The sequence below is a fragment of the Gobius niger genome (genome assembly GCF_951799975.1).
Source record: "Gobius niger genome assembly, chromosome: 13".
Classification (NCBI taxonomy): domain Eukaryota; kingdom Metazoa; phylum Chordata; class Actinopteri; order Gobiiformes; family Gobiidae; genus Gobius; species Gobius niger.
In genome coordinates this window covers 15,460,203-15,475,483 of record NC_136864.1, presented here as the reverse complement: position 1 = coordinate 15,475,483, position 15,281 = coordinate 15,460,203, and the positions used below count along the sequence as shown (strand labels likewise).

At 43.0% G+C, this 15,281-nt stretch overlaps 1 protein-coding gene across 6 annotated transcripts in view; it reads right to left on the bottom strand.

Annotated features, from left to right (window-relative positions):
- Positions 1-913: 913 nt before the first annotated feature.
- rnf220a (ring finger protein 220a) overlaps positions 914-15,281 on the bottom strand; it is a 122,282-nt gene continuing 107,914 nt past the window's right edge. For 3 of the 6 annotated variants that reach the window (XM_079568848.1, XM_079568850.1, XM_079568852.1), the window contains 7 exons: positions 10,503-10,695; positions 10,368-10,423; positions 10,175-10,292; positions 6,264-6,375; positions 4,564-4,761; positions 4,166-4,240; positions 914-2,295 (listed from right to left, as the gene is read on the bottom strand). In XM_079568848.1, the coding sequence (XP_079424974.1) occupies positions 2,224-2,295; positions 4,166-4,240; positions 4,564-4,761; positions 6,264-6,375; positions 10,175-10,292; positions 10,368-10,423; positions 10,503-10,695 (824 nt within the window). In that variant the 3' untranslated portion in view covers positions 914-2,223. The remainder of the gene's footprint in view (positions 2,296-4,165; positions 4,241-4,563; positions 4,762-6,263; positions 6,376-10,174; positions 10,293-10,367; positions 10,424-10,502; positions 10,696-15,281) is intronic. The other 3 variants (XM_079568851.1, XM_079568853.1, XM_079568849.1) reach the window with 2 other exon arrangements.

Here is a 15,281-nt window from a genome sequence, read left to right as displayed (position 1 = left end):
AATAATACATTTCTCAAGTTTTCCAACAGAGTGTGACCATAAAAGTGACAGAATAAGATAAGCAGGTTTGTGTTGTCTTAAATGGATTTGTTACACCATTTAGTGAAAAAAATATGTGGTGTAACAAATAAGTGAGTTAAGATGATCATTTAGATGTAAAATGTCAGGTTTAGGGATGCCAAGATTAGCCGGTTTTATAATTATCGCGGTTATAAAAGCTCACGGTAGGTTAATCGTAAGAATTTTAGGACCCATGGTAACCCGCCATCGCGTCTCATGTGTGCGTTCTCGCTGGTAAAGGCTAAAGAAACAGCGTCCAGTGTTAAATCCACCCCATAACAAAGTCAGCGGCAGTTTCAATAATCCAATGGGCAGACTGTAAATATGATCTATTTTTGCCAAAGGAAGAGTCCCAAAAGAAGCATGTTCAGCTGCGTTTGCAATGTCGCAGTATAAGCAAAACTGCTTGCTTCCTTTAGATACGACTAATAAGACAAAAGAACACACAGGCTAAATATTTAATAGGTTTTCAATTAATATCAAAATGTACATATGTCTGGTTGTTTGTGAACATTTAGACAGTACAGTAGGATTTGTGAAATTCTCTGTATTTTCTGTATTTTTCGATCATCATGAATAACCGTAAAATCGCATTATTTTTCCTCACAATAATCCTTTTTAGGTAGGCTATTTATTAGAGTAACAGCTGACACAAGTCCTCCTGTGTCATTAGTCACCTTTGGGGCCACGACATAGGTGTAAATTGTTTTTTGTTTGTGTGTGTGTGAATACATAGGAAAGTAAGAGTACTCTAGACCAAATTGGTCTGGTGTTCGATCAAATCGGCGATATTTTTGAAAAAAAAATGATAATCACCTATCTGGACTCATTTGGCTAAAAGACCACTCACGGTATTTGAGAAGTTTTATTTTTGTCTTTTTTCAGCATTTTTTACAACAATACAGACATCACAGAATACAATTTTACAAACACAAAGCACACCACCACCTTGGCTGCTGCTGCCACTGTAGAGTTCTTCGAGGAGGAGGGGGGGGGGGGTTGCCATTACATCCATTTTATAGCCCGAAAGAAGCTGCCTTTCCTGTTTCAAAGGTTGGGGTTTTTGCAGCAATGCAGTATTAGAATAATTTATGGGAAAATCCTTTGAGACATTTGAGGGCAAAGCAAAAGTGTGTCGAGAGTTGATTTTGTTTCCGTTCAACCAAATGAGAAGCGAAACATGGAGGCGGGGTATAACAAAGCAGTTACAACATTATTCCTGTTTTGGGCAACTGTTCATCAATACAAATATTTTTGACATCATCTGACCAAGAGGCAAAACATGTTTCCCATCTAATACTGAAATTGCATTTTTATTTTCATTTTTTTTTTTTTAAATTTCTGTACAGTGAAATAAAACTTGACAAATCTTTTCTTAAAAAATACAGAAGGCTTTAGTTCACGCCATTTTTTCCCCCAAATATTATTCCCATAGCCATTCACCGAGAGGTAAAAACAGGGCCTAAAGATTACGTATAGGTCTGTGTGTGTCTGAAAATGGTACAGTAACTTGTGGTCATTTCTATATTAACAAGTGTGTATGCTTGAACTCTATGTCATTTACAGCCAACATTGTAAACATACATAGAACTATAATACATGTGCTTGCATTTCAGAGGGGGGTGACATTTTGGTTTTTTACTTCACTAGAACACCACAAAATGAGGGGGAAAGAAAAAAGAAAAATTGTAAGGGGGTACGAGGGGAGATGAACATCAAACTCCTTTTTGAGGTGAGGTCGTTCTCAGTTCAGTTTGATTGAGTAGCTTTTTTTTAAATCTCAACAGTTTCTTGCATGATAAAACAGAAAGGCATTTCAGCACCACTGAAATGTTGATATAGAAGTTGCACGTAGGTCCAGGTCCTGGTGTGGAATAGTCATAAGCAAATGCACAAAATCCAATCCAACCCTCTGTGCCTGTTGATTGGTAGCACTGCAAGTCCATTTCTTGAGCATATTTTTTTTTTTGACAATTTGGACCCCCCACTTAAAGAGCTTACATGTTAATGTCTACTAGTCTGTGTGCTCTTGCGGGGGGGTCTTTAGCTACCGGTGCAGGCCATGAGGAAAAAGACAAACAAATGAGAGGCATCAGGAAGTGGGCATGGAATCCAAGAAGGCAGGTGGAAAATGATGGTAGGGCAGGAGGCAGGGTGTGCTCTTTACAAGTAGACACGCCTCAGGTCTCCAGGTGAGGTGATGGTGTTGCACTGTGGACAAAGCTTCTTATTACCCTGGAAATAAAGACAAGGATAGTTTCAGTTTAAGATGGATATCACTTTATTTTTTCTTGCAGTAAAGAAGGGTGGATCAACTCATGAGTGTAATGTTGTTTGACATGCAAAATTATTTATAGTAAATTCTGTCTGTTGGACCTATAACCCACACCTTGTATATCCTCCATACTTCTTTGATCGTGGGCCATCTGCCCTACACCATCAGGTGATAATGAACAACAAAACGCTAATTATGTCTGATCTGGGTGGTCTTTGCTGCTGCCTAAACCACATCCAGGGCTGGCAGCACTTCGCTGGAGCTTCACCATATTCCCTCCACTTTATTTCCTCCACATTCTGGTTCTGGCCAATTAATAGTCTGCTAGTGGAAATCACACACAGGAAAGGGGAGAGTGCTTAATATTAGAATTTAGCGACCCTTCTTTTACTATAGTAACTCGTGACGATGTGAGTGGATTTGTAAGAGTGTTACTAAAACAATTAACAACTAAAAGCCAGATACAGAGTTCAACCTGGCCACAAATATCGTGAGCATTTGCGAGTTGGGACCAATGGTGGAGGTGAGTGCCTTGATTCAAGGAAATATAAAGGAATAATGTTATTATACATTAGATAAAAAAGCAGCATATCTACTGGAGAAACCTGACATCCATTTAACATGGCTGAAAGGAATTTAAACAATTTAATCATTGACCTGCAACACAAGAAGAATGTGCATTAATCTAGTTTTCTCCCCATGTAGAGCTGTGTGTGATGTTTACAACAAACAGAGGCAATAGCAACCCCTGATTCCAGCAGACATACACAATCTAGACTTTTGATAGTACTCATCTCTGTGTGAGCTCTGTTTTATTTACAATACTTAGTGTGATGAAAAAGTTAAATGTGTGACAGCTAAGACTGAATTGAGTGGGATACATGACTGCCAACCATTACACATGCACAAACAAACAGCCCATTACCATTTCCTCAAAACAATCCTCCAGCTTTCAATTTTCTCCTAAAAAAGTTTACATGTGCCTGAAGTCGTATTTGTTTACCCAAACGTCTTTGTACTCGTGTTTAGCGTTGGTGTGGGCACGTGTGGGTGTGTGCCCGTCACGCTGTGCCCCTCTGCCACGCTCGTTAAAGCGGCGAGGGGCAGGGCTGACGTTAACTAGATTGCCTGGCATTTACTTTGATCAGCCTGGCCTACTGTTTTAATGGCCGTCTCCAGGCTAGAAGTTTAATGCTCCATACATTAAACCAATAAGTGAAGCATGCAGGTACGCAGCACACTCAAACTATTCTCATAATGTGTTCTTGCTGGCCAGGGTAATAGGGGTTTTGTTGTATTTGTTTAACTTAACTTTGCTGCTGTGCTTTAGAACACAGGAAATAAGATGTAATTAACAAAATAAGGTGACGAACAATGAAGCTAAACCCCCTGACTCAAAACTGCTGTAATTAGGATACTGTTTATCCCCCCAGCAGCAACACAGCACTATTTCTTCTGCGCTTCATTTACTACATTAGCACCCGCTAATTACACAGTACTGAATGTATTAGACTAACCAATAACCAGCGACATCACTGCTTATGTGTACATGGACCCCAGGGGCAAAGGGGAGTCATTGGAGGCCACACTGACCACTTTATTCCCACATTTTAACAAGCCTTTTGGGTGCTATTTCGTCTGAGACAGAGGAGAGTGTGTGTGTGTGCAGAGGGAACAGGTCATCTGAGGAATATTCCAGTTTAGTTTGTCCCACTGGGCACGGCTGCTCAGAGACGCACTGGGGATGAAATGAGATTGCAAAAACTGTGTGTGGTGACCAGGTGCCCTGCAGTGAGGGCTGTGTGTGTGCGTGTGTGGGTTGGTGCGTACCAGAGTCCTGAGCCAGCACTCTTCACAGTGGACATGCCAACACTGGATGGAGGTGAGGGGCATTGTGTAGGAGTCCTAAAATAAAAGAGTAAGATGTTATTCCAAATGTTCAGTAATATCACATGCAAAAAAAAAAGTCAAACAACAGTGCAACACAGTCACAAGATACAAGCCACTAACCACAATGCCTGCATTATAAAACTTAGAAACAATTGAATCAGCATCCTGTGAGGCACGCAAAAGCAGACTGACATCTGGCAGGCAACAAGCACGTGGGAGACACAGGGAGGGGAGAGCAATGGCTGCACCCAAACGAAAGGGCAAACTTTTCTTTTCCATCAGAAAAGCAGCAGGCATGAGGTGAGGAGGGAAGGGTGGAGGAGGGAGGAGTGCCTTACCCTCCTTAAAGCCTGTGGGAGAAGCCTCTTTATGCCGCTGCTGTAGCCACCAATCACAAGGCCTCTGTACAGGCAGTACAGGCCGAGGGGAAGGGACTTAGGCGGCCTCGCGCCGACCTCATTGGTCAGTGGCCGGGGCCCTGGCCACGCCCCTACGCTCTTGATCTCCACACCTGACTGGAGAGCAGGCTTCCTCTGCTGAGGGAAGGATGAGGGTGGGAGAGGAGAGCGCACTGAAGGTGGCATCTAATAATGGCTGGCTCAAGTCATTTTACATACACCAGTGAGCAGCACAAACGTGTAAACAAGAACACGCAGACAGACAGGACAGCCTTGCAGAAAAACATAAAAAGACAGCCAACGGGAAATGAGAAACAAATGAAAATGATTGAATTGTCATCTACAATAAAGAATGTGAAAATTGCTACATGACCAGTAGATGGGAGTAAAATCCCAAAAATATTCCTGGAAAACAACGTCCAGTTTAAAGTAACTCTCTTTAAAGACCTTATTTTCTCCAACAATATAGTACATGAATATTAAAACTTCCTCCAGTTTTACACAAATCCTCTCATGATGCTAACCATTATGCTAACTACCATGTTATTGAGTTAACACAGATGACTCAAAGATGAGACGTGCTGACAGGTTGGTGGACACTGATTGGGCGCGTGTGAGAGGGACAGAGACAGATGAGGAGCGCGGGGCCCGGAGCGTGTGGGGCTGTGAGTGATCGATCGCTGTGCCTTGCCCTCCGTGTCACCTCGGGCGCCTGCTGACCTTTAGGAAGTGCAGCCGTCGGTAATTACCCGCTTAACTCACACACATAGGTCCAGGATGCAGACGCTGCACTGTCGTCCGGCTAGAAGAGTGACAGCACGGGAGCGCGACATAAAGCGGGCCACACAAACACGGACCGGGGGGGGGAGTAGTAGCACTGAGAGAAAGGTGCTGGGACCAGGGGGCTGACTGGTGAGCGTTCGAAGTGCATGAATATTGACCATGTCCCTCACGTTGCCCGCTGTTGTCAAGGTTAAACATGTTGCTCATGTTATTGATCTGTGTGTCCAATCAATCATCAATACAAGCAGCACAAAGCACTGGGGCTTTGGTTTAACCTTCACCTGCACCGGATTTTCATGTGATATTTGGAATGGACGAGGATGACTGGGATTGTGCATAACTTCACAAGGCATTGTAATGAGAGGGTTTCATGGACAAGACGGTAGTTTAGGTACTGAGCAAAGCCATGCAAACATTCAGTAACATCACACCAAAACCACAGTTCCCAGTCAGTTTCATTCTCAGGTGCTCAAAAGATGAGATGTGCAACGTGCAGACAAGGTGCACACAAAAACATTTTATCAAGAGGAATGTGTCTGCTAAAGTAAGCAGATTTTTTGGACTGAATGTGAGCTAAATGTCATTGAGCGTTTATCAGACATAGCCAGACCCTAAATAGGACTAAACGATAAATGCGGACTAGTCTAAATGACGTCTCAGACCGAAAAGGTGGACGAAACAGAATCTGCATTAAACAAAGACAGTGGACCCAAGTACGAGAGCTTGGGGAACAGCCTATAAGAGATGGATATTATGAATTTTGGCATATGCATAACTCGTTGGTTTGGAAAATTCAGCTTCTCTTGATAAAACTTGATGGCAGTGACAAAGAGACATAGTTGTTTGCATGGACTCACCATGCAGATCAAACACTTGTATCTGTCCCCTCTCAGTATTTGCTTCTCCAGCTCTCTGATGCGAGCTTTCAGAGCCTCCATGGTGGTCGCCGTGGACTCCTCCTCCGTTACCCTGCAGAACAGAAGAAGAGACGTCTCTTAGCAATGCCTAATTTGAAGAAAACAACCAATGATGCATATAATTGTATGAGTATTTTCCCCCCCAGACCTTTAAACTTGATTCAAAACCATGTAATAAGCTGTCTCTCATTTCTAAAACTAACTTTACTGCATGTCCCTCGCTTGTTCTCATCTCTAAGCAGTCACTGATTAATGTTCAATATAATAAGAGGAAATGTGCGTTTAACACTGTGCACCAGCATATGAAACGGCCATAAGTAAATCAATAAAGTCTATACCAAGAGCACAACGCTGCTGTGGCTGCTCGTCGCACGGGGCACACCGGGAGATGACTTATCATTTGTTCACCGATGAGCATAGTGTGTGTTTATGGTGGTCATTTTGCAGCCTGATAGTGCAGTGATCTATGATATTGATCCATATAGAGAAGGGCAAGTGAAGAGAGGGGAGGGGCACAGGGGCGAATGAGGATATGGCTTAATCCAGGGCATCCATAAAATCAGAGGTAAAAATAATAATAATAATTGATAAATAATAATAATTCCAGATTATATACAGTTAATTCAAATGTTTGCGTCTCTAAACGGTTAGTGCAAATACAGCACAGAAAATAAATAAGAATGACATGAACAGTCTGAAGCTTCTGCAAGAAAAGTCTGTTTCATCAGTGCCATTGTGTCTGTAAAGGCCAAGTAGAGACTTTACCTCGAGTCCATGCCCTATAAACGCCGTTACTTTCATTTCTTATTAGTGCGGATCTTGTAAAAAGCCATTTAGGCTTGATTAGGCTCTTAGCTTATAAAGCAGACTGGACTTTGGTCTGGATAAGACAAGACGGGTTGTCCCTCAGACTGAGCCGTCCCATTTTTAACAAGTGCAATAAAACTGCCTCCTGTCCCACTGACTCCCAACAAGGATCCTTCCATGCAACACCGTTTGGACAAAAGCAAACAAAAGGTTCACGACAACAGCATAGTGTAAGAAATAAGCAAAAAGAAACCAAACTTAAAAGATTAAAAGTGTCAGCAACGGAGACTAATACTTGGAAAAACCTTGGCTTTGAGACAGAAACACTATTTACCCTGCTCCTCCTTTAACAGTTTAAATCCAGGAGCCAAAAGCTGCATTAACACCCCTTTGGGAAGCAAAGTTACACGACTCACACTGCCTCGTGTTGAAACTTGAAATTTAAGGCAGAGCGGTACACTACTTGTTCACACTCTCAGTAGCAATAAGTTTCCCCAGAAAGGTAGTCCCTACAGTCTGCTAAATATTAGAAAACATTACGAGAAGCTGCAAAAATGTACATAAATTACGACAGTTCTACATGATTTGTGAAGTTGTATGCACAATTTCCCCTCAGCACCATTTTCGGTGAAAACAGATCTTCCAGAACTGTTCAACATGAATATAAAGTATCTGCATTTATCTACTATTTAGGAAATCACTTAATCTCCGTTTCTTTGGCTGAGACACCATGGAAAAGGTCAAGACATCACTGCAGGCATGCTGTGGCCTTTACTTTAACATTTCCAACAAAACATTTAAAGTATTGACTTACTTACATTTCTCTGTTTGTGAACAAGAAAGTAAAATTCACATAACTGTATTTATTTGGAGAGAGCCTTGTATTTCCAGAGTGATCCCTATGGCCACACCACACCAGGAGTCTGACAGAGACAGATAGATGGCTTTGGCTTCTTCTATTTAGCTCGGTGTCCCCACTGTGTGTGGGGCTATCTCTCATTTCATTAGCAGAGGTCTGTGTGTACACGGGCTGAAGACCTCTGCCATCCATCTTAATCAGCCACGTGTCTTCATCTACTGTCTTCTTACATTTCTGTTCTTCTACACTCACCACTAAACACAAACTTACACACCAATTAATTTGAAAATCTCTTTCTGCCTTTCGGTGCAAAGCATTTAGCTTTGAAGGCAGTGAATCTAAAATCTAAGTGCAACCAAAATGAAACAAAAAACAGTAAATCTTTTAAGGAATGATTGTGTATTGCACCCAGTTAACCGGAGCCTTAACTACACTGACACACCATGATAAAACATTTAAGTCACTATTGATTTCCACTGCCTTCCCCCGATCTGTGTGTTGGTCCCAGGTGGCAAAAAGGAGAGGGATGGGGGCAGTTCAGAAAGTGTCTGAAAATAATCCAGACTGGGATTTTGAAGCGTTTCAAGGCGAAAGAGGATAAGGGGGAATGTAACTTGCAACACAGCATCTAAGCTGAGCCGGAGACCGATGCCTCCGCTACGCCTGCCTTGGTGTGTGTGCCGTGTGTGGCGGGCCTCAAATCTAGCTTCATCACTTCCAAATTGAGGACAGATTCAATTATTTGTGGAAACCACATGGAAATCTCTTTGCATTGTTCCAGCTGGAGCACCAAATTTGGCAGCAATCGCATTGGCGACATTGGAGGGCCATTTATCTTGGAGGGAAAGAGCTGCTTGTTGTACATGTATTTGTGTGTGTGCGTGTGTGTATGAGCTCATTTATCTTGCAGGGGAATGAGCAGGGGAACGAGGATGCCCCGGGAGGCGACCACATCATTACCCATCTGGGATCAGAGGCAGAGATTTCACTAACGCTGCCATGTGCAGAGCCACACACACGCACCATGTATCAATGTAACCAAAGGAGACAAATCTCATTTTCATTTGGGGACGGAGGGGCACACTAGCTCTACAAATGCATGCATTTATAGCGAGCGGAGAAGAGCGAGGCAGGGAATTGTTCTAGCCAGCAGGTTGACTGCTTGTTCCAGTGCAATCATTCTCCATCTAGGTGGGCACCTTTAAATAGATCTCTAAATTAAGACATGCCCTGCTGAAGATGCCCACTAAAACCCCAACTTTATTTTCATGCAGCATTTCTTTTAAACCATACCACCTACTTGTGTGCAGTATTAACTTAATGATTTATCATTTAGTTTCACACAAGCCACTATTCATTTCTTTAAATATCAACTATCTATCTATCTATGCAAGACTTGATATAATTACACATTCATAACGTTACTCTGAACAGCTTTATTTGGAATGGGGCATTTTCTTCAGACTGACGCAAGATTGAAATGGAAAAATCAGGGAAAAACAAAAACAGCCCTTTAAAAGAACAAAGAAAAACACTTAAAGAAATCGAGAGTGAGATGAGAGGCGCGTGACCCTGACTCGGGCTGGGTGTGCTCGTATGCATGGGGCAAAAGGACAGAATATGCCAGACATGCAGAAGCAACCAATCAGCCAAATCCCTCTCTTCTCCCGTCGCCGGTGTCGCCAGCCAGGACCACTCTGTTGCAATGAGCTGACCCCCATTACCTATGCAGCGGGCCTGGTCCCTCTGTGTTAGATTGTTTACTTGAGGTGGAATATGGATGAGGAGATGGAAATGAGGAAATTTCAGTGTGCGGGACTTTGGCACAGAGGGGAACTAATGGAAAGGACACAGTGTAGAGGCGCGAGTCAAACCGGTGAAGGGCTTAGATCTGGGAACTTTCTGATGTCATGCAAACGACGATAAAACAGCACTTCTTTGTTCTTTTGTTGTCCCTTTTAAGTGCTATATCCTTTTCACCTTACACATAAGCAGAAAACCCCCTCAAATCTTTGCAGTTTGATTAAGATCAACCAATTTTGAGAGATCGTGATACCGTGAACGAGGTCTTTTCTGTTTAATGTAACTCAAAGCTCAATCAGACACATAAATACTACTATTCAAATGACTATACAATTCACTATGTAAGATTTTTGGGGCGTCTGTAGTGACATGTATAACCTACTTTTCAATTTCACTGTTTTTGCAAGTTCGCGGGACACAGGCGGAGGAGGCGGAGGAGGAGGAGGACGGGGTACTGGCGTCTGTCTTGCTGCTTTCTCCGTTGCTCGTTGAAGGCATTTCTAAAGACAAGTAAACCCTGAGTGTGAGTAGAAGAGGTTATCACAACTTGCGCCTGACACAATAAATCCACTTACCATCACTGGCCCATTTCGAGAACTCGGGTGTTATTCTGTTAGAAGGCACCCCTCCACTGCAAAACAAAGAGTATATTAGCATGACGAGATACTGTAGGCCATCTTTGCTCCAACTAACTGATGGAGGCTTCATACTTGAGTACAGCGCCCCGTAGCAACTCTCGTTCCCGGGCCTCTCCCTGGTCCTCTCCAGCCCCCGAGCAAGGAATGATGTCTGCTTCAGTGTATTGAGCCTTGCCGTACTCCAAAGTGTCATCGCCATCTACGTCTAGGTCAGCGTCGCTGTCTGCACCGTTCTCCTTGATACTGCACGTGGCAAAACCTGTTCCTGTGGACGACAGAGAAAACGCTGTTGAGTTTTAAAAAAGAGATCTGTGTCGAACATGGATAGATGGCGTTTCAACAAAAAGTCATTTATACAGAAACCAGTGCACACAAGAAAGGCAATGCAAGTTAGATGAAAAATGATCCACTGATACATTTATAATAAAACAGACGACCATGATTTGACCTGATAATCCCTTGGTTTTGTTTGGGAATAGTGACTTTTTACTCAGTTAAACTTTTACTTGTCACTGTCTTCTACATTTGAAAACACAGGGCATATTTATATTCCAATAAGAATCGGTTTGATAGATAGTTTGGCGAACAGTTTCAGAACTACCATTTAAGACTTCGACTGTTTTCACAATTCCAATCACAGCTGACAATTGCTCAGACAAGAGGCTGCGACGGAATTTAGACTTCTGATTAAGACCGACATTTCACCCGTCAATCTCCCGGCGGCCCACACACACTCTAAATATGTCCGTGTGCGTTTGACTGGCACTTCTATAAACCCTGTGATGAGCGCAGAGACAAACCCCACGCCGCGGCCTGACTGCTCCCTTCAGCTCCACTTAAGTCGCCGTGCAAACCCGAGCTGTGTGTGTCCCGCCACGTCGCAGCGTCTCCTCCGAGTTTGTTTGAAACCGTCCGTCCCTCTGTCACTTAGGCCTCGTCTCCCACTCCTTAAAGGTACGTGTCTGTCTCCCTGTCACTAAAACCCACCAATGGTAGCTCCGCGGTAGAGTGGGGCTGTGTCTGTGTGAGCATACGTGTGACACTTAAAGCTGAATGAGTGTGTGTCTGCAGGTGACAGGCCCTGACAGCGGTCTTATTTACACCTATCCCCATTTCTACAAGGTCTGCGCTGGACTAGAGCGAGTGGGAGTGGGACAACATAGGAGCCTGGCAGCGCTGACAGCCATCCTCTAAGACCCTCTGTCCAAGTGCGTCTTCGACAGTAGGTTTACCACACTGCTCTTGCTGCTCTACAGCGGTAACTCAATGGACTTGGATACAGTCGGATTCAAAGTTAATTTTTTAAGAACTTAATACAAGCACAATTTTGGACAAAAATATCTAATTGCAACTTTTTGGACTACAGTACACAGATTTGCAATTTTTTATAAGATTTAGTTCACTCACTTGCACACATTTGAACATTTCCAGCAGTGTTATCAAAAAAATATGCCAAGATAACAATTCCAGGATTCAGATTTCGAGTGAGTGGTTCAGGAAGCACAAGGCATCATTTTCACTCATGGATTGGACACCACAGTCAAGGCTTTATATTACCTGTGCACCTGCTCAGTCACGCAAAAAGACCAAAGATTTTCTTAGCATTTAGGCTCTCATCCTCTCCTCTACGGAGAGCTCCTAAGGTATTGTTACACCTTACAATACAGTGCCCCTTTTATCCGCTTAGAAAATCGACATGTTTGTGTAACTAAACTTGGATCGTGTAACCGCTCACATAACCATATTTAAAAAGGGAAAACGTGGAAGAGCTTGGTCGCTTCTCAATTCTATTCCGTTTGCCACATGGAGGAGGAGAGGCTAAATGCTAACAGCATTTTTGGTCTTTTTTGTGTGACTGAGAGCACACAAAAAGACCAGACAGCTATGCATCAACTGGTCTAAGCTCAGGTAAGAACATATCTCAGTATGGAAAAACAGTGGCCTATTCCTTTAACCCCACTGAGAATCAATGGGATGTGCTGGACAAGGCTTTGCGCAGTGGGCGGACTCTCCCACCATCAGTCCATAATCTTGTGGAAAAACAATGGCCACTGCACAAGCTTATCAAAACAATGCCACAGAGAATGCTTACCACAAGCAAGCATGAGATTATGACCTTTTTTCTGGTGGTGACCTTTTATTTGGTCAGGTAGTTTATGTCGTATCAGTGGTTATATTGAAGATGAAAATAAATTGACTCTTCCATGACAACTCCTACATCTACTTCTGACTTTGTAATTCCTTTCACTTTTGCACTTGGGAGAAAAAAAAAAAAAATGATTGCAGAGGAGAGAGTAAGTGATAAAACGCGGCACCTTTGCAAGCCTCTTTTACAACAGGCCCATGGTTTTTAGTGATCAAATAAAAAAGACCTTTTAACTTTAATATGGTCTCGACAGCTGAGGAGAACATATGGGAACAATGGCGGGTAGAACGTGAGCCCCGATCTGCTATTGAGGATATAGGTTTTCAGGGGACTGCTGAATTTAAGGTGCACATGCTATATTGATACAGATCTAAAAATATTCACAGTATTTTATCTGTTAATTGATGGTCATTTATCACCATCGGCAATTTTTTAAAAATGGATGGACACCAGCTCCACTGCTATGATGTGGGTTAAGTGTCTAATAAAGGCAACAATATGTGCTAAAACTACTTTAATTCCCAGACAAATGTTCTGAGACTATTGCACTCCAGCTTCAATGCATGTTTATAAAATTTGTAACCACTGAATACAGTATTGAAGACTATTTTAGGCAAGTTTTTGTAATGTTGTCGCGTATACTTGTACCCGGTTTTCTAAGAGCCAGTGTGCTGCCGCTGTCTGTTCCTCTAAGCGGTCCTGGCAGGCCAATCTAATCTGGCCAGGGAAAGGTCAGACTCACTCCAAGTGCCTTTCACTCACATTATGCAACCCCCTCCTTTCCGCTTCCTTCTTTTCTGCCATAATGCACAGTCCTTTAGTTTATTATTCCAATTGCACTAAGTTATCATGCATATTTAAACCATTATAGCACATTTGGTGATTTTTTATTTTTTAAAGAGATCAACCCAGTTATATACAGTGACATTTTTCCTCAGAATCCATCTTGCTCTTTGTGACTCGTTCAAAAGCAATGACACCTGATTGTACCTCATCTGCATACTCTACACATGTTCATCTGCAGTGTCAACATCGCTGAACTTACAAAACCAACTGCCAGCTCAGATTAAATAATCGGGCGACCTGGGAGCGACATCCTGTTACCATAGCAATTATCAGGAGAAAAAAAAAGAAAGAAAGGTCAAATGTCACCGCACTATCTTTGTGCCATTTACAGGTCAGATCGAGTGAGTGAGATGAGAAGAGGGACACAGACACAAAGGCAAGAGGCGGCCATGTTTGAAGTCTGTTTACAAAGCAAAAGATTTCTCCACTTTCTGCTCAACTCAATCCCCCCTGGGCCGCCTCAACTTGCCATAATCCCCTTCTTATACCGCTCTGCCTCGGAGAGCAGCGGGATATCAAGTCTATGGATTTGACCAGTCAAACTATGGCTCAAAACAATGTCACTAAAAAGAATTGTCATATACAATTCAAAACATTTTTCAACAAATTATTAATACATTACATATGAATCAATCAGGTTGGAAACAGACTTACTATTTTTCGACATTGTATTTTATCTTAATATTTCCAAGAGTGGTTAGACTTGACAGGGGAGACAGTCGACAGACAGTCTGCTTGAGAGATAAAGCAGTCTGTGTGCCTGTGTCATTATGTTCTTTGAAGCAGGCTAAGCTGGTGCGAGACACAGGGAAGTGTCCTCATACAGAGTTGAATCATAAACTGATCTTGTTCGATTTTGCCGCCTGGCCCCTCCTCTCTCCCCTGGCCCTTAAGAGGCTTGTTCGCTGCTTTTCTTATGTGCGCACTCAAAGGGAGACGGATGGAGGCACTTCACAGAGGGATCGGGCTGTCTTCATCTCTCCAGCTGAGGAGACCCCCTGCAACATCTCTATCCGTCTAGCCGCTTGCTACCCAGCCAAAGCCTCCTGGATTCAAGCGCGTCTGCTAGAAACACCAAGAGCTTTCAAGACCAAATCCTCCTCTGAGCCCAGAGTGGTGTGTGCACCCCGGACCCCGAGTGTGTGTTTCATGTTGGTCTCTCCAGGCCACCTCAGTTATCTGTGTCACATCACACAGAGCCCCATTAGTGCACAGCAGAAGGGTCCTGTGTCTGCTCGTTTAACAACGCTAAGAGATATGGACAGGTGGGAAAACCACCTCCACCCCATGCACCGTCTTAGCTTTAGCTGAGATTTCAGCATTGATCTGCCTCGTCTCCTGTCTGTCTCAGGCTGAGGGTGGAGGGGAGTCAGGTGTGGCACAGCACGGCTCTTTATAACAATGTGTTTAACTAAAGGAACAATCCATCACCAGAGGAAGGAGTGATCAAAGTGAGGCGGAGTGTATCTGCATTTCTTTCAATTTTAGTAATAAAGCCTTAAATGATTTAATGAACACTAAAAATGGTAAAGACCCCTCACTGACACTGCAGAAACTTTATCGAAGCATAACTGTGGTATAAGTTCCTGATATTTGTTCACCAAGTAAAACTTACTAAAAGTTATGGGCTTACGAGATCAAAATGCCACGAGTCACTGAGGAAAGTGACCTTGTGTTCTTGGTTTCCTAGTACTTCTATGTATTGATAGTTGATATCGCAGTCCTGTGAGTCCCTGTCAGTTTGTGTTTTATCAGTGATATTTTGCTCTAATACATTGTAGTTTTCAGCGTTTAGTCGACTGATCGCCACTCAGCACATGTTTTTGTTCGACCATGGAAACCTTTGGTCCGGGATAGCC